Source organism: Physeter macrocephalus, chromosome 8 (genome assembly GCF_002837175.3).
Source record: "Physeter macrocephalus isolate SW-GA chromosome 8, ASM283717v5, whole genome shotgun sequence".
In the NCBI taxonomy this organism is placed as follows: domain Eukaryota; kingdom Metazoa; phylum Chordata; class Mammalia; order Artiodactyla; family Physeteridae; genus Physeter; species Physeter macrocephalus.
This window is the reverse complement of record NC_041221.1, coordinates 3,512,902-3,531,215: the sequence shown is the minus strand read 5'-3', so window position 1 is coordinate 3,531,215 and position 18,314 is coordinate 3,512,902. Positions and strand designations below refer to the sequence as shown.

Genomic DNA, 18,314 nt, shown 5'->3' with positions numbered 1-18,314 from the left:
CAGAAGGGTAATTTGTTAACTTCTTTTAGTTTTGAAAGTTTTTGTGAATAGCTGTTTCTAAATACATTTATAAATATATTTAAATATTTACTATTAAAAATCTATGCTTGTATACTGTTTTCCCCCTTTACTCCTGTGTCTTGTTGTTTTGCAGTTTTTCTTTTTCCTTCCTCATTTATCTTGCCACAGGTTTGTTTACTTAATCTAAAAAACAAAAACAATCAGCTTTTGGTTTGTGAATATTCTTTATTGTTTTTCTCATTTTCTTTATAACTGATTTCTCTCCTTATCTTTGCTACTTTTTTCTTCTTACTTCTTTGGGTTGATTCTATTGTACTTTTTCCAATTTCTTGATTTGAATATGCATTATCAGTTCATTTGTTTTCAACCTTTCTTGCTTTCTGATAAATGTACTTAAAGGCCCATGACCTGCCTGTTCGTACCCCGGCTCCAGCCCCCATTCAATGTCACAGTGACTAAAATGCAACTACTAGAAATTCATTGGGCAAGTTGTGATCTCCAAAGGCCCTCTTTTAAAGTGTAAAAATATCCATGGGTTGGCTGCAAGTTGATATTATTCTCCAGCACCTTATGGTAAATTCACCAAATTTCTCTATTTTCTGACAGCTAGCTAAAAAGAGCTTTCGTAAGGAAACAGGTTAAGGAGAAAGTGTGGGGAAGAAGGGCGACTTAGCATAGGGAGGGAGGCAGAAAAATGAATAATTCTGGAGGAAGCATTGTCCTGGGATATAAGTTCTGGGAAAGCCGCAACAACTGGGGCTTTGGGAAGATGGGGGCAGCAAGAAGGTGCTGTGTGTGCATGAGTGGGGAGGTGAGCAGAGAGAGTGGACTTGGGGAAATTCAAGAAGACAAGCATCATCTATGTCATGATTTTTATCGACTGGCCTCACGCTTTGGCTAGTTCCACATTGGACAAGAGGGGAACATTTTCTGCTCTTCTTCAACTTTGTCTCAGAGGAGAAAAAAAAGACAAATACGATGCTTCCGTTTTCTTCTCTGCTTTATTATCATTTCGGTAAGAAACTCACAACAACCTAGCCTGGATCATACTAATGTGATGTATCTATTGCTCATATAATTCATTGATAATTATTACATGGCCTTGTAGCATCTCATATCATCTTGGGTTCTTGGTTAAATTCTTTACTGTGATTGAACTTATCAGGTTATCACAATGATACTTATCATCCCAGTGATACTGTAAATCTCTTGAGGGTAAGTCTACCATGTAATACTTTTTGGAATCTATTATGGCTGGTTGTGTAATGCAATGCACATAGTAAATATTGCTGTAGGTTTACTTATCTCTTCTAGCCTATGGACACTGTCTTTCCCTGGAGTTCATAGCGACTGTTTTTGAAAGAATGCTTCATTCTTCCCACTGCTAAACAAGCAGATAATGGAACAGTTTTGATCTCAGGTAAGTGTCATACTAAAACACTCGTCACTAAAGAGACTAAAACTTGTATCAGAATAGAGAAAGGAATTCCATACCTCTCCTCTCTATAATGTGATTGCATTAACAAGCGTTTAACCAGATGAAATAATGCAGGGTGAACTGTCAGCTTGTGTACAGCAATATATCATTCTCACATCCTGAGAGTCCGTGATAAACATGCTTTAATATGAACTTGGGGGGCTTCCCTGGTGCCTCTCTATAATGTGATTGCATTAACAAGCGTTTAACCAGATGAAATAATGCAGGGTGAACTGTCAGCTTGTGTACAGCAATATATCATTCTCACATCCTGAGAGTCCGTGATAAACATGCTTTAATATGAACTTGGTACAGTCCTTGACTGAGCTTCTCCTTTTATCCATTTCCAGAACTTGAACTTAACCTTGTAAGATTGAAATGGGAATAAATAAACACACTCACTTAACAGATGTGAATGAGAAATATGGCCAGTGGAGATGAACTGCTTGGCTATTAGAGGCTGGACTCTTCCCTTGGCTAATTCACCACAGTCCAAGGGCCAGTTCATAAGCTTGTAGATTTGAAAACCTGCATCCTGAGGCTTTTTGACAGCATACTTAATCAACTTGCCTTTTAGGATAGATTGACATTAACCAAGCTCAAGACCCAGGTCTTTGTATTCATTTATATAGACACTTATTTATTTTATTTTTTTGACTGCGTTGGGTCTCCATTGCTGCACGTGGGCTTTCTCTAGTTGCGGCGAGCGGGGGCTCCTCTTCATCGTGGTGCACAGGCTTCTCATTGTGGTGGCTTCTCTTGCTGTGAAACACGGGCTCTAGGCGCACAGGCTTAGTTGCTCCACGGCATGTGGGATCTTCCCGGGCTCAAACCCGTGTCCCCTGCATTGGCAGGCGGATTCTTAACCACTTCGCCACCGGGAAGTCCCCTGTTTCTTTGTTTTTAAATTGGGGTTAGGACACACGGGGTGAGTGGTCCACCACTTATCACCTGGGTAGTACCGCCAAGTTCTCCCACTCTCTCTGTCTCTGTTTGCCCAAGGCCACACAGGCAGAATAGTTTTTGACTGTTTCCTACCTCTTCCTGCTGTCTCTTTGGTCAGGTCCACCCTGGTTGAAAACAAACTTGGTGGTTGGCAATTAACCACAGAAGAGAACCCGTGTGGACAATTAGTCAGAATTAACTCTGTCTTTGCTAACAAGAGTATTGCCCTTTACAGCCTGAATTTTGGGCATATCCCTTTCTCTTAGTACCGCTGCAAGAGCTCAGATCTTTTCAGGCCACTCCCTCTGACCTGCCTACAAGGTAGACATTTCCACAGGCACAATAGTCTTGTCAGGTGGGGGACTCAGGGTCAACCCCATAGACTTTTTCTATAAGAGACTCTGAAACTCCAACAGGCCACAAAAAAGCCACGTTCTCAGATGCTCACTACAGATCTGCTTACAGAACACAGGAGGGTACTTCCTGAAACTAAAGGACAAGCTGACAGACAATTCCTGCAATCATCAAATTACTCATCTAATGGTTCATGATTTATTTGAACACATAACCAAGTATTGATGAAGTTGTATTAAAAAATGCACCAGCCTGTTTTTACTTATTTATTTATGCCTCCATTTTATTTCAGAACATTTACTGTGACTCTCAAGTCAATTAATAACATCTTACAAAAACACACAGTACTTTTTTTCCCGTCAGAGCAGTTTTTCATGCATTGCATCATTTTCTCCGCTCAGGACAGCTGGCTTTACTGTCTCCATTTTAATGATAGTGGCTTAGATGTCGAGGCCGATGTGCTGTCCACGAAGGGTTTTCACAGACGTTACTTCATTTGATCCTTTCCTCCCACCCTGCACGGCCGGAAGGGTGCCCGTCCTCCCATTAGTTTGGGGGAAGTGGAGGTCAGTCTGGGGCCACATCCCACCAAACAAGCTGGTCTTGGTCCGAGATGTGAGATACGCTAGGGGTCAGGGTTAGGGGAATCCACACGACTTCGGACCGGGTGTCTGACCAAGGACCTCCCCGCAGAAGCCCGCCTGGCATTTAGCCAGGGGCATCCACCCTCCCGGCCAACCCGCAGGGCCTCGAACAGGCAAAGCATCGAATCCCACGGCATGTCAATCAAGTTCAAGAGGCTTCATCAGAGCGCCCTCAGGTCAAGAACTGATCTGACTGTGCTGCTACCACGCGTCTGGGCTCGGGCCCTCCGGGAGTGAAGGACCTGGGGGTTCTTCCTTCCAAGAACGCTCGAGAAGGCCGCCGATGGGCCTCTCCCCGCCGCGGCCAAGCGGGGGTGTGGTGGAGTGTCGGCTTGCCCAGGGCCGCCAGCAAGCCAGCTGGACCATTAGCACCAAGGGGGAACCCAGGACGCCGGGCTCCCGCACCTCCACTACCCGCTTCCCGTCGGACCGCCCTTCTCAGAGGTCCCGCCCCTTCCGCCGACCTCCCTCCGGAGGTCCTGCCTCTTCCGCCAGCCCCGCCCCTTTCAGCCCACGTGTTCGCCCGAGACACGCGTTGGTTGTCCGGGCGTGTCCTGTTGTCAGGCCCCCAGGTGTGTGGGTCCCGGCGCGCCCCCGCCCTCTCGGCCATGGGGGGCCCCAAGAGGAAGGCCCCGGGCGGCCAGGACGGCGCGGCTCCCCCAGCGGGCGCAGCCAAGCGGGCCCGCACCGAAGAGCTCACGGGCGTGCGCTTCAAGGCTCAGCTGAGGGACCCGCAGGGCGCTGGGCCGGGTGAGTGTGGGGCTCGGGGACGAGAGTGCGAGCGTGCGAGGCTGTCTCCCGGCTTCGGTCTGGGTGGGGCCTCCGTGTGCAGACACAGCCGCTCCTTTCTGCAGAGACCAGTCTCCCTGTTTGCAGTCGGTAAAACGAGGCCCGGGTGCTTTCGAGTCCAGGGCCCCGACTTGCTTGATTGTGACAGTTCCCTGCGACTGTATGCTTCCCTTTCCTGGGCAGCATCCCTCAGCAAGCTCTAAAATTCTTTACAGCAACTGCTAGGAAAGTGAAGAACTGTACTACTCATTCACACAACAAATTATTTGTCGAGCCCTGCCTGTGAGTCATCTCGGGGCTGTTCAGTGAGCGGGTTTGCTGCTACCATGGCTGTCAGCTCTGTTTTCCGTAGCTCTGATTCTCCACCGCTCACACTGACCCGATAACAGGTAGTAAGCTATCACATGAAGCCACCACAGGACTTGTCAGTTGACCCGGATTAGACTAGTGACTGATATGAAGCAGATTCTATAATTTCACTTTTTGAAAAGTGTGACCACCCGTCACAACTCCTTGTAATCCATTAGAAAGTATTTAGTTTACAAGGACAGAACACAATTGAATATGCTAGTATGTGGAAATACTGGCACTGTGTCAAAATGAAACAGTGACAGTGTTTCTCTCAACTGAAAAATTATTAAGTTAATGGCCAGAATATCCTCAGTTTCCAGTTTGTCGTCCCCAGATTTTGTTTTTAAACGTTTGATACCTGCAACTGCTAGCCAGTGCTAGGAAGATGTACCTGCTGTAGCACAGAATTATACATTTCATACATTCATTTGTTCATTATTTACAAGGGGTTGTTATTTGCTAGGGTAGAGATAAAATGGTGAGTAAGAGTCACGTGGGCCCTGCCGTCCTGAAGCTTATGAATAATCAAGTGGGAGGGCAGATATAAAATCACGTACAGACTCTTCCAGCACAAGTCCTCTAAAGGACAGGGATAGGAAACTTTCTGGTGGAAGAAAGAGCATGTTTAATTATTTGAAGGATTGTTCGTGGTTTTGCCCAGAGCTTTGTACTTTTGGGCACTGCATTTGAACTGGTTTCAGAAGGAAACCAGGGTTGACAGGTGCCGGGTGCAGATGAAGGAGTTGGGAGGTGTGGCAGGGCTGAAGGCAGTGGATGAAAGTGTGAATCCCTTGTGTGAGGCTCTGTTGGATTTGTGTTTGAATCTGGTCTCGGATTCTCCCTCCCTTTTGATATGTTCTCGTAACTTTCTGTGGTAGGATCACCCCACTGGACCATCAGAGAAGTGGATTTGATCAATGTTAGGGGGTTTTGTTTTCATCCAGGTGTTAGGGAAGGTTTTTTTTCTTTTGTGTTTTGTTTTGTTTTTCCAGCTTTATTGAGATATTATTAACATATAGCATATGTAAGTTTCAGGTGTACCATGTGGTGATTTGATGCACATGTATAGCGTGAAATCATTACCCAAATAAGGTTAGTCATCACTTCCATCCCCTCATATAATTACCCCTTTTTTTTGGTGACAGCATTTAAGATCTACTCTCTTAATAACTTTGAAGTATATGATTCAGTATTGTTAACTATAGTCACAATGCTGTACAATAGATTCCTTGGAACTTATGCATCTTATAGCTATACGTTTATACCCTTTGACCAACATCTCCTCATTTTACCCATCCCCCAGTCCCTGGCAACCTCCATTCTACTCTCTGTTTCTATGAGTTTGGCTTTTTTAGATTCCACATATAAGTGAGAACATACAGTATTCGTCTTTCCCTGTCTGACTTATTTCACCTGATGCCCTCAAGGTCCATACATGTTGTCTCAAAAGGCAGAGTTTCCTTCTTTTTTAAAGGCTGCGTAATATTCCATTGTGTATATTTCCGTATATAGGTATAGATATACCACATTTTCTTTATCCATTAGAGTCCCTTCACGGTGGTGGGGGAGGGGTGGGTAGGAGGGGAGAGCAGGGTTAGACTGATAGAGGCCCAGACGGTGCTCGGGAGTGGATGAGTATCGACATCGGGGAGGATACCTGCATCGGGACGCGTTCTGCTCTAAACCAGTGCCCTTGAAAGATGTTGCCTGTGACTTAGTGGTGACGCTGGAAAGACCGTGTCCCAACTCTTGATCTGCCCGTCTCCTCCTGCTACTCTGTTCTCCATCTCAGAAAGTGGCACTTCCAGTCACCTGGACGTTCCTGCTGAAATCACCCTCTGTTGCAGTAGCGGCTGAGATCGTTTCCAGACTGTCCTCGTTCACATTTGATCCTAACTCTCATTTCAGCCTTGGAAGCCTTTGTTTCTGCGGCCAAGAAGCTGCCACGAGAAGATGTGTATGATGTCGTGGAGGGGTACCTAAAGATTTCTGTTGAGTGTGCAGAGATTTTCCAGCTCCTGAGTGGGGAGAAGCGCCCTGAAAGTGAAGTAAGCTATTTCTTACCTGGTCTGTTGGAGAGAAGAAAAAGTTAATGCTACTGTTGTGTTCAGCTTGATGAAGAGAAATGTGATATAAATTTCCAGGACATTACCAGCTTTCTACAGAAAATGATGCTCTGTGCCTGTGCTGTAGGGATGCATTCATTTTTGCATTATAACCTTTGAGAGCATTTTCGTGGAAAATAGTAACTTGTTATTGGTGAATAATAGCAGAAGGAAAGATCATAGATTCTTAATCTAAATCCACTTAGTCTCACCATGGTTTGCTTTAACAAAAGGGAAATAGGTAAAGACTGTGTGTCCCAGGTACAGACATATATTGAGCTGACTGTTGTTTTCTGGTTCCAAAGAGGTTCAAAATTTGGGATATTTATGAACCCGTTGAAGTCTCAGGATTATTGCCGTAAGGCTGTAGACCTGAATATCCCCAAGGCAGTGAGGCTGAATCAGTAGCAGAAATTTCTCTTTTAATTTCATCTGGTTTAATTGTAAGCAAGCTTATCTCTATTTAGCTAGACTATTGGAACAAGACTAATTCCAGAGCCTGGGGCCTGGCAGATCCCTGTGTTTGGCTTGGGATCTGGGTAGGCGTCATCCTGCAAGTTGAAGGTTTTAAACCTACAGGTGGCTGTGGCTAAGGCTAGAGGAAAACATATGTAGAAGAGGAGAAGAAAGGAGATGGTTCGTAAGCATTTCAGTTCTGTCTTTGCAGATGCTTTTAATATTTCAAGTTTTCGAGGCCATATTATTGCGGACAGCCAGTGACCTTTCCCATTTTCACGTGGTGGGAACCAACATCGTGAAAAAGCTAATGAATAACCACATGAAGCTCATCTGTGAGTCCCTGTATGCTTCGGGTTACAGGTACGTTGCCCGCCTTTCCGTGACAGGACTAGCCTTGGGCTTGGTCTGCCTTCAGCGCTGTGCCCTTGACCTTTCCTCCACTCACAAACAGAGCGGAGCAGTTTCCGAGGCCGTCAAGACTGTGGCTCTGCCCCTTCTTCTGTTGACCGGCCCCTCACCGAATCCTCTGCCTCCAGGTGTCCCTCTCCTCCCGCCCTGCTCCTCTCCCTGCTGCCTTGGGAACACTTCAGACCTCCTTCAAGCTGCCTGTCCTTTTGTCACGACAGCTCTTCCCCAAGGTCCTCGCGGGCACCCTCCCTCTCCGCCTTCAGGGCTTTGCAGAGGTGTCATCTCAGGGAGGCCCTCTCTGGCTGCCGCATCCACAGCTATACGCGTGACATAATATCCATATCGACGTCTTGACTCGCTGTCTCCCCACCCCGGAATTCAGGGTACCTGCAGGTGGAGGCCTTGACCGTCCGGTAAAACGCCATCCTCCTGGCACCTAAACGGTGCCTAGTATGTAGTAGGCGCTCAGTAACCGTGAATTTTGGGTGACCGCAGGATGGGAAGGCAGGCAGGAGCTCGCATCTGGAGACGCCCACCGTGCGGAAGTGTTCCTCGTGCCCTGCAAAGGCAGGGCTGATGTGGGTCCAGATACGTGACCATTTACGGGACGCAGACGCGGCCATCTTCTTCTGACCTTGCCTTTTGTGTCCTTGGATCCTACTCAGACTCAGATTTTTAGCTTTCTTTGAAGATTTCCTGAGGGTTTTTTTTAAAGAAAGAGCGTGTCTGCATGTCGCCTTCCTTCCGTTTTCTGGTTTGGGGGTAGCAGACCACACAGCCAAGTGTGCAGCCGCTTCCCGGGGGGCGGCTGTGTGCTTCTGCTGTCCTGACGCCCCTGGTTTCCTTCTTGTCTCTGAACAGGATGGCTCGAGCCTGCCTCAACCTGATGGCCGCCATGGTGACCCAGGGTCCCGAGGCTGCCAGGGACGTCTGCAGCCATTTCGATTTGAATAAAAAGACCTTGTACACGCTGGTGACCAAGAGGGATTCAAAGGTGAGGAGTGCCGGGCGTCCCTTCCCTTTGAGGGGGCCAAAGTGCTTCACGTGTCCTCCTCTCTCTGGCCTCGGTCCTCGCGTAGATGGGGCGGGAGGCCCCTGTGTGGAGAGACGTGTGCCTCTGCGGCCGCTGGAGCCTATGAGGAAGGGAGGCCTCACTCCCGGCCGGCGGTGAGGGTCCGGTCGCCTGCAGAGCCCGAGTGACAGGGACGTCTGAGGCCAGCTTCTCTGGGGGCTGAGCATCGCATTGCCTTCCTGGCCTGTGAGGGTGATGTCGCTTGTGAGCGTCTTCACAGAGCAGTGGAAACGGTCTCCATGTGCCTCGTGGTGAGGCCCTGGTGGTGGCCTGGTCCTCCCGTGCGGCTTCCGTCCACTTCGTAGAAAAGCCTTGGGAGGCCAAGCCGGTGACCTCATCAAAGAGGACGTTTATGGCTTTGTACTGTGTTTCTTGCGCCTCCCACTTATAAGTCTTGTGATGAGTAGGGGCTGGCTTGTGCCAAAGAGAATGGAAGTGTAAATGCTCGGTTTTCAGGAGAGCTGTTAAAAAAAAAAAGTTTCCTGGTGGCTCCAGAAGTTTCACTTGGGTTTGGAAAGGTTCTTGAGGAAAAAGTACGAGTTTCAGGGCTCACAGGCTGGAGCAAGGGCATCCTCCCGACACGTGTGCCAGCTGCAGGCCGCCAAAGCGCCTCTCCCGTTTGTGTGTCCACTCTCCCTGCTGGTGCGCCGGTGGCAGTGCCACAGCCGCCCGGGCTCCGTGCTCCACGCCCCCTTCCTGAGCACCAGGACCAGGCCACGGAGGCCCCCCCCGCCCCCGTCTGCCCAGGTGGAGGAGCCACGTTACAATAAGTGACTTCTGCAGCCAGGCGTCACCTGCTCTCCAGTGCTTCCCGGGCGTTAAGAGTTTCTGTGTTGCCAGGTGGTAGACTGAAGGTTAATCATGGTGACAGCAGTGTTGAGGGTTTTCCTCGGTTATGAATAAGGTTTTCTCTGAGGAGAAAATTCCAGGTCTTAGTGTTTCATGGATACTACGATTAATGGGTCAAAAGTTCCATTTAATGAGTGATGGCTCCTGGTGTCTAAGTGCGTATCTAATAAAAGGAATGTGAGTGCTGTTTGCACGCCAGGGCAGATATCATGGCCTATCTTTGGTCTTCCCTGGCAATCAGCCCGGCAGTAATTACCTGTCAGAATCCCTTCCCTTTCCCACCCCTTGTCTTGACCTTAACCAGCCCAGGCATCTAAGTAAAGTACCTGTCAGTGGACAGGCCAGTTGCCAGGACACAGTGTGGGAAAACCCAAGCTGGGCTTCCCGGCCTGGATCCAGCTGCAGGACGGCACACGTGCTGCTTCATCTCAGGGCCTCGCCAGTTATTTTACATCTCTCTCGATCTGTAAAACGGGAGTTGTTGTTGAAATGAAAGTGTTTTTACTTTCTTTAATCATCTCTAGCAAGTATCTTAAATATTCTGTGTATTGTAGGAAATGGTTTCTAGACATTAAAAAATTTGTCTAGTATGAGAAATATCAGGGACATTCAAAAATAGAGGACGGCACAATGAACTCCCACGTACCTGTCATCCAGCTTCGGAGCCTGTCACCCCTCGCACCTCTTGGGTTGTTTGGGGGCAGTGTGTTACAGCCCATCCCACATATATTTCACCGTCGATATTTCAGTGTGTATCTCTAACAGAAAGAACATTTTAGAAAACAAAACCATGGTGCCATCGTTGTACCTAACACCATTAATAATTTCTCAACGTCATCTAATGCCCAGGGTGGTCTCAGCTTTTCCCCGACTCTCTCAGAAACGCCTTTACATTTCGTGGTTCAAATCAGGGTCCAAACAAGAGCTGCACGTTGTGTTGGTTGATACCTTTCTTAAATCTCTTCATTTCTTTGCGTTTTCTGCCTCTCCCCCACCTTTTTTTTTTTTTTTAATGCCATTTAGTTATTGAAGAAGCTGGGAGATAAATTTTTTTGAGTGTTTTTAACATTTCGGAGGGACTTATTAAAGCTTCATGAAGAAAGAGGATTATGAATATTTTTTCATCCAAAGAAAGCATTGTTAAAAATCCTGTGCCAAAGAACAGTTTTACCAAATATGCTTTGGTCTATTTTAGACTGTGTTTTGCAGAACAAGCCATAGAGTTCAGGATGTTTTCTTCCTGGGATAATAACCCTGTGAATTCACAGGGTAGGAATGAAGAGTAGGCGTGTGGCCTTCTTGCCTTTGATGGAGTTTGCTGGAGGTGGAAGGTGGAGGCTCCGGGGCAGTGAGGGGCTGTGGTCAGGTGGAGAGGCCTGGTGGTGGCTGCTGGAGAGGGGCAGGGGCTGTGTCTCGGGGGTTTTGTTCTCCACAATGTCAGGAATCTGAAATTTGGGGTTCTCTGGGATATACAAGATGGATGCCAGCAGGTGAGAACCAACGTCTGTTTTCAGTTCAGAATCCATTGCTGGAGGCACCCCTGAGAGGATCTGGTCCAACTCTGCTGCGTTTGCGCAGGATAGAAAGGCCTGCAAGGACAGGTCGGGGCCAACGTTCCAGGGCCCTGACTCCCAGTACTTCAGTGGAGGAAAAAACCCTAAAACTTGTGGAACCTTTCCTACTCTCTGGGAAAGGATAAAACCTAATTTAATTTTATAAGGCAAGCTTTAGCATTTTGCCAGAATTCTTTCGAAATGTAAGGTGTACATAGACCAGGATAACAAGTTAACTGTGCTTGAATTAGGTGACACGTTTGTTTGAACGGCGAGACGTCCGGATGGCTTAGGAGCAGTTGTTAACTTTAAGCTTCCTGAGGACAGGGGCAGTATCTGAGTCACCTTTGCATCCTCTCGGCCTGAGTTTATGGCATCTTGAGTGTAATTGGTGTTTTATTAACGTCGAGCTGGTGAGTGAAGCACTGGAGCGTTGCTGACAGTCTCAGGAGTGCAGCTCACTTTCAAGACTTCAGCCATCATCGTACCCAAACTCCATATTGTGAAGGGGCCCACAGGTCGGTCCCCAGAACAAGAGGGTAGTTTGGGGCTCTTAGTGTATTTGGAATAAAGCAGCATTGATCTTGTAAGGTCTTGCTGACGTGTGTTCTGTGGTGTGGAGGGAGATAGACTCCATCAGTACGAGGAGCGAGCAGGGCCTCCACCCAGATGTTACAGGCCAGGGGTCGGGTGCTCGTTCTTTTCTGCAGAAGAAACATACCCAGTAAAACAAGACAGAATTAATTAAATACATAGAGGCCTAAATGGTGCCAACTACGGTCCTTGCACCTTGAGAAAAAGTGGAACGAAGGTGCCGTGGGACCCCCGAGAAGAAGGAACTTCTCTGTAGGCAGATGTGAAGCTGGGCATGAGGCAGTGTGTTTGTACAGGTATTTCGTATCATTCCAGTTCCGGTGCTTACTCACTTCGTAGTTATGTAACCTTAAGCGAGGTTTTTAAAACCTCAGTTTCCCCATCTGTAAAATGGGTATTGTGGGCATCTGTACCTCAGGTCGTTACAAGGAGTAAATGAGGTAACAGATGTGTAGCGTCTGACATAGTGTCTGGCACATAGTAAGTGCTCAGTGAACGTTATTGATATCATCACCATCATCATCACCATCATCACCATCATCATCACCACCATCACCGTCATCATCACTACTGCCCCCACCTCTGCTGCCACTACTAAGTGGAATGGGACTCTTGGAAGGCGGAGACGCCTTAATTTTTTCAGGCATTCAGGGCAATGATTCTCCGTGATGTTAACTTACTTCTTGTCATCAAATTAAAGTACCTTTGGAATAACTGAAATAGGGAAAAGTTTTCGGTGTAAGCAGTGGAGGATCTGAGCATATGTGCTAGTTCTGGTCCAACTGATGAGACCTGCGTGATCATATGCTGTGGGTTCTTTGGATGTAAAAAAGGAATGTGAGACACGGGTTTGTCTTAAAGTTACTGGGAGGGAAAACTGATCAGGTGGCCCTAGTGGTTTCCCCTGAGGTGTTGGCTGTTGGTCATGGCCTTTGGGCCCTCACTGAGGATGCTCTCCTGGGTAATGGCTGATGCCTGCAGGACAGTGCAGATTGCAGTCCTGGGAAGGCCATGGTGGGTTTGTAATGAGACAGCATCTGTACTTTGGTGTCTGATGTAAATTTATAACGTAAAAGCCAGACGTCACCTCGTTGATGTCTCATCAGAATCAGCACTAGCCTTTCCATTATCTCTGGATTTTCAAAAGCATAGATGTATTATTTCATTACACAAGAGTAGGTCATATCTAGACAGGCTGAGAGTCTTCTGCTCTATACCAAGGTGGTCCATGAACTAAAAATGTGTATATATTACAGTCGGGGAAGGGGAGACCTATATTTTTGTATTTAGAGAGAGTTGGAGAGAGAAGGAGAAATAGAGTAGAAGATTGAGGGGAAAGAGCAAAGAAAAAACCCTTTGTTTACATAAAGAGATGACCAGTGGTTTTAGACTTAGACCCACGAATGGCACAAGCCCGGGAGGCCTCTGTGATACTGGGACGGGCGGGGCGTGCCTGCTGCGTGTCCCTGCTTCCCCGGGGGTGTGTGTGTGGATACGCACGTGACATGCAGGTCTCCTCTGCCCCCAGGGAGTGCATGACGTCCGGCTGGCCTACATTCAGTTCGCTCTTTCCTTCTTGATCGCAGGCGACGACAGCACAATCGCACAAGTGCTGGAGTTGAAAGGTAGGTGTGTCTCTTTGTCTCGGGGCACAGCCTGCTTGTGATTGTTTTGAAAAACCTACCACAGAGCATTTTGCAAGTTAATAAAAGTCTGCAGCCTTTGCAGCTGCCGTGTACACTAGGGTAGAGGGTGTGTGGGGCAAGACTTTGGTCAGTGCGGTTTTGATACCGCTGCTCAGTGCGGACAGAGATATCCCTGTTTCGCTAGCTGGATGCTGAGCGGGCCTAACAAAGGAGAGGTGCAAACTTCAGAGACTCATGCAGACAAAGGAGGCCTTATGGTTCCAGAAAGTACATGGATTCATAGCCGTGGCTACCCTTCTTTTCTTAGTAATTGTGTTTTTAAAAAAATGCCTAGTGTTACCAGAATATTAGTAGTAGAGCTTCAGAGAATTCCAACGGTACCATCTTCTGATGCCAGTGTCTCTAGAGCAAGGCTTGGCGTAGTTTAATCTCTTAAACTACAGTGGCAGCGCGGAGAGGGCAGTTGTCCAGTGAGATCCCCCGGGATCAGTCCCTGTCTGGGGTGAGGAGCTGGTGTCCCAGCCGGGGCCCAGGGACTTGTCGGGGGAGGGACAGCATGGGGCCGCCAGCCTTTCCCCCACCTCTGCCAGTGTGGGAGCCCAGAGCCCCCCTCCAGAACGAGCTGCAGAGACCATTTACGAGCAGGTGCGGATACTGCTCCCTGTGTGTTGTCAGCTGGTCTGGGTAGCTGCCCCTCGGAGGCGATGCTTCCTTTGTGTGGTGCAGTGGACACATCCTGCTCGTTGCCGGGCCCGTGTGGGATGCCCTCTGCAACCAGGGCTGGGCGTTTCTTCAGAATCCTTCTGGGTCTTCTCGGCGTCTGGCCATTTATTAAATAAAGGACACTGATTTGGGGGTTATCCATCCATGCTGCTAGAGGGGCAGGGATGCACTTCTGTTAAAGTTTCTGCAGGCAGTTAGGCTGGTCTAGCCATTCCACATCTAGTCCTTTATACTGAGGAAATGATTAAGGATGTGAGCAAAGGTTTTGTTAGGGGACATTTTTTCATATTAGCTGAAAACTGGACTCCTCCTGACTACCCACCAGCAAGGGATTGAGCAAACTGAGGACTGGTCATAAGGAGGAATGCAGCTATTAACAGTGACGTAGAAATATATAGAGAGATGTCAGATTTTTTTAAGGATATAGGATTGGGTGTAAACTCAGTTATAAAACTGGTAAAGTATGATCCCATTTTACTAAAAGTTAAATTTAACATATATGGCTATATCAGAAGGTTAACAGTTAACTGGTAACCCAGACATTAACAGTGTTAATTTTGGGGTGGTGGAGTTATGGTTGATTTTAAATTTCTGTCTGGTATTTTCTGATTTTTTTTTTTTTTTTAAGAATAATGAACTTGCTTTTGTAGAAATTATGTGTGCCCATTAAGCATGTATGGAGGGAGCGAAATTGTAATTGCTTTGCTGCTTTTTACCAGCAAAGAAATTGTAATTGCTTTACTGCTTTTCACCAGTATGTTAGTAATGGTACAGCTTCAAGCCGTGGAGGCTGAGTCCTTGGTGATCCCAGAAGTATGAAGAGAAAGCACATAAATAAATCGGTCCAAGTTCTACCACCGATCAGTAAAGTGACGACCATCACTTTAAATACATCTCTGAGCAAGTCTAAGCGAAGAGAGAAACTTTGGAAAACTGTAATCGTACCATACATTCTCTTTCAAACCGTCAGTATTTAATTAACTTTACCGAAGTTAGTGAGAAAAGGAAAGTAAAACAGAACTGAAGGAACCATTGAACTTTAATGGTTCAGTCATTGTTTTGCCTTTAGATATTTATTTCCTACGTCACAAAAATAGTTTTTCCTACTGTGAACTTGTATAATTAAAAAAGACACAACTTAAAAAAACAACAAAAGAGGCAAGTAAATGGCATTGTTTGCTGTACCATTTTAAGAATGGTACAGCAAACAACCATTTTAAGAAGTAATGTTCTCTCATCGGTTCTCATTCAAAGTATTTTTGAGTCTAATGCTTTGAAACTTTTACTTTCAGAATTTATTCCTTGCATTTTTAGCTCAGGCATGAAGGAAGATAGGCTCTCTACCATCAATATGTTGTTATCCACACTGAAAACAAAGGTACGTATTTGGTGATCACTGTTCCTATCATTTGTTTGCTCCGGTGTTTTACAGGACTTTAGAGCTATAACATCGTAGGTTATATGGGTTGTTGTATCGGTTGAACGGGAAACCGTTTCTTAAGCAGAAACTTGGTGGTGATGAGCCAGTCCTGAAGGTTACAGGCACTGAAGCGACCACTTCAGTTCAGGGGAGGCTGCTGTTTCATCACAACAGGAGAAAAGCTGCTCCCTGCTCCCGGCTATTTCACGGGAAGCCCCTGGGGTAACTGAGCTGTAAATACAACTCTTCTTCATTTACTCACCTGGCAAAATGTTACTTTGTGTCACCTTGCACGTTCTGCCTTTTACATGCCTCTTACAGAAATTTTAAAACTTGCTGAGAGGATAACTGTCTTTGATACAGAAGCCCCTTAAATGATCAGTTAGAAAAACTCAGTGATTCTCCCAACATAAATAGTTGTCAGAAGGCCGGGAACTGGCAGCCCACGTAAAAATGGCTGCTTCTCAACTGGGCGCAGTTCTGCCCCCCATGGGCCATTGGGCAATTTTTGGTTGCCGTAACTGGAGAAATGCAACGACATCTGGTGAGCAGAGCCCAGGGATGCTGCTCAACACCCTACAGTGCACAAGACGGCCCCTCACAACAGTTATTCGGCCCCAAATGTCAGTAGTGCTGAACCCCGATTCAAAGCATGCAAGTAATGAGGTACAGGTCTTTTCACCCACCAAACTGGCATTGACTTTTCAAAACAGTGATATATTCAGTGCCAGCAAAGATGCTTTGCGTCAGGTACTTTCCTGGAGGAAGTGTTGCAACCCCTCTGGAAGACAGCGGGTCTAGCAGTATGTGTCAGAGGCTTTAAAAATGTTTGTACACCTGGAGTGAGGGGTGGGGTTGCCACAGAATCACCCGGGGAACGTGTTTGAAATACATAAACCCTCAGAGAGATGAGCTGGGGAGGGGGGGGTAGGTTTGTGTGGAGCTGAGAACTGATGCCACAATTCCAAGTGCAGAGTCAGGGGTGCAGGGCAGCCTTTGTACAAGGATGCTGCTAGTCATAGCCAGAGTTGGGAAGCAGCCTAATTATACACACCTGGGAAATGGTTAAATAAGTTATAGTTGCTCATAGGCTAGAATGATGGTCAGCCCTCCAAAATGATGTTCTAAAGGAATTTTTAATGATGTGGAGACAGCTCATGCTGCATTAAGTAAAAGCAGGCACAAAACTGTAATTAAATATAGTCTCAAAGAAGCCAAAAAAAAAAACACAAAACCCCAACAGGAACCTAATACGTACACATGTATGTTTTGTGTGGTTGATGGGGACAGGGAGGCTGAAAGGAAATATGCCAAAATGTGAGCTCTGAGTATCCTAGGGTGGTGGCGATATTGGTGAATTTTTTCTCTTTACGTTTTTTTCTTTTTCTGGCTAAATATTTTGCCACAGGCCGACATTATTTTTATAGTGACGAAATCCAAAAAACACGATTTTAAAAATCAACTTCCTTGAAATTCATTTGTTTTTTTGTTTTCAGGTGGTTCACAATAAAAATATCACAAAAACCCAGAAGGTGCGTTTCTTTACCGGGCAAGTGCTGAACCACATAGCGTCTCTGTACAGCTGGAAGGGGATTGTCGACGTGAGCCTGGAGAGCGTCGAGGTACAGTCGTTTTTGGCTTTCACTTGGCCTCACGGTTAGCGTGTGATACGCAGAGCCGGGAGACCGAAGAACCTACGCATACGCCTGCCTTCAGGGAAGTCCCCCCGTTTGATGTTTCTTTTGGCTTGTGGTTATGTTAATTCCCAACTCAGATGCAATATGATTAAAAAAAAATTTTTTTTTTTTACAATAAGATTTTTTTCTAATCTCTGAGGTATCATGATATTAAACTTCTTTTTTTTTAAAATTTATTTATGTATTTTTGGCTGCGTTGGGTCTTCGTGTCTGTGCGAGGGCTCTCTCCAGTTGGGGCGAGCGGGGGGCCACTCTTCATCGCGGTGCGCGGGCCTCTCACCGTCACGGCCTCTCCCGTCGCGGAGCGCAGGCTCCAGACGCGCAGGCTCAGCAGTTGTGGCGCACGGGCCCAGCCGCTCCGCGGCACGTGGGATCTTCCCGGACCGGGGCTCGAACCCGTGTCCCCTGCATTGGCAGGCGGATTCTCAACCACTGCGCCACCAGGGAAGCCCCTAAACTTCTTTTTTAAATGTGAAAACCATCATTCCCTTTAGCTGTGTGGCATCTGAATTTTCCCTCCACCTTGCACAGTAGACTTACAGGGTTGATCCCTGCTGCCTCTCCCGCCTCACTTACCTCTCCTCTCCCATCCATTCTTTTCACACTTTTCCAGCAGTTGGAGTTTCAAGGCCTGTTGCTTCTACTTCAGGATCCTAAGTACCTAGGGAGCCTCAATTTCCTCACCTCCTGACGTGTAGAGTTTACTTTGTAACAAGTGCTGAATTAGAACAGTTGCTCTCACATGGACCCAAAGCGAGTGTACTTTTTAATTCTCATTTTGATTTTCCTCAGGGTGTTTCTGAACATGGACTTGGCCAGTCATGAAGGCTCAGACTTCCTGTTAACTCTATGATAATATACCTCTCAAGAGCCCACTATTTTGCTTCCTTTTATCTCCACGACTTGCCTATGTCCTCTTGTTTTGGACATGTTTTGTATGTTCTATAACCAGGAAGCCTCAGGGGCTTAATAAAAACACTCCTAAATGTGGAATTTTATTCAAAAGAGCAAGAGAAATTAAGTCATTCATAAACTTGTTTAAAAATACAGGTTTAAACTTGCCCCTCTTAAGAGTATTTTTTTTTTTTTTTTTTTTGGCCATGCCACGTGGCTTGTGGGATCTTAGTTCCCTGACCAGGGATGGAAGCCGGGCCCAAGGCAGTGGAAGTGCTGAGTCCTAACCACTGGACCGCCAGGGAAGTCCCGA

The 18,314-nt window shown here is 46.8% G+C and overlaps 1 protein-coding gene across 1 annotated transcript in view; it reads left to right on the top strand.

Annotated features, from left to right (window-relative positions):
- The first annotated feature begins 3,952 nt into the window (after positions 1-3,952).
- Positions 3,953-18,314, top strand: part of URB1 (URB1 ribosome biogenesis homolog) — a 45,322-nt gene continuing 30,960 nt past the window's right edge. Inside the window, exons 1-7 of the mRNA XM_028493068.2 lie at positions 3,953-4,191; positions 6,490-6,629; positions 7,354-7,505; positions 8,415-8,547; positions 13,150-13,246; positions 15,283-15,368; positions 16,907-17,032. Of these exons, the coding sequence (XP_028348869.1) occupies positions 4,050-4,191; positions 6,490-6,629; positions 7,354-7,505; positions 8,415-8,547; positions 13,150-13,246; positions 15,283-15,368; positions 16,907-17,032 (876 nt within the window). The 5' untranslated portion in view covers positions 3,953-4,049. The remainder of the gene's footprint in view (positions 4,192-6,489; positions 6,630-7,353; positions 7,506-8,414; positions 8,548-13,149; positions 13,247-15,282; positions 15,369-16,906; positions 17,033-18,314) is intronic.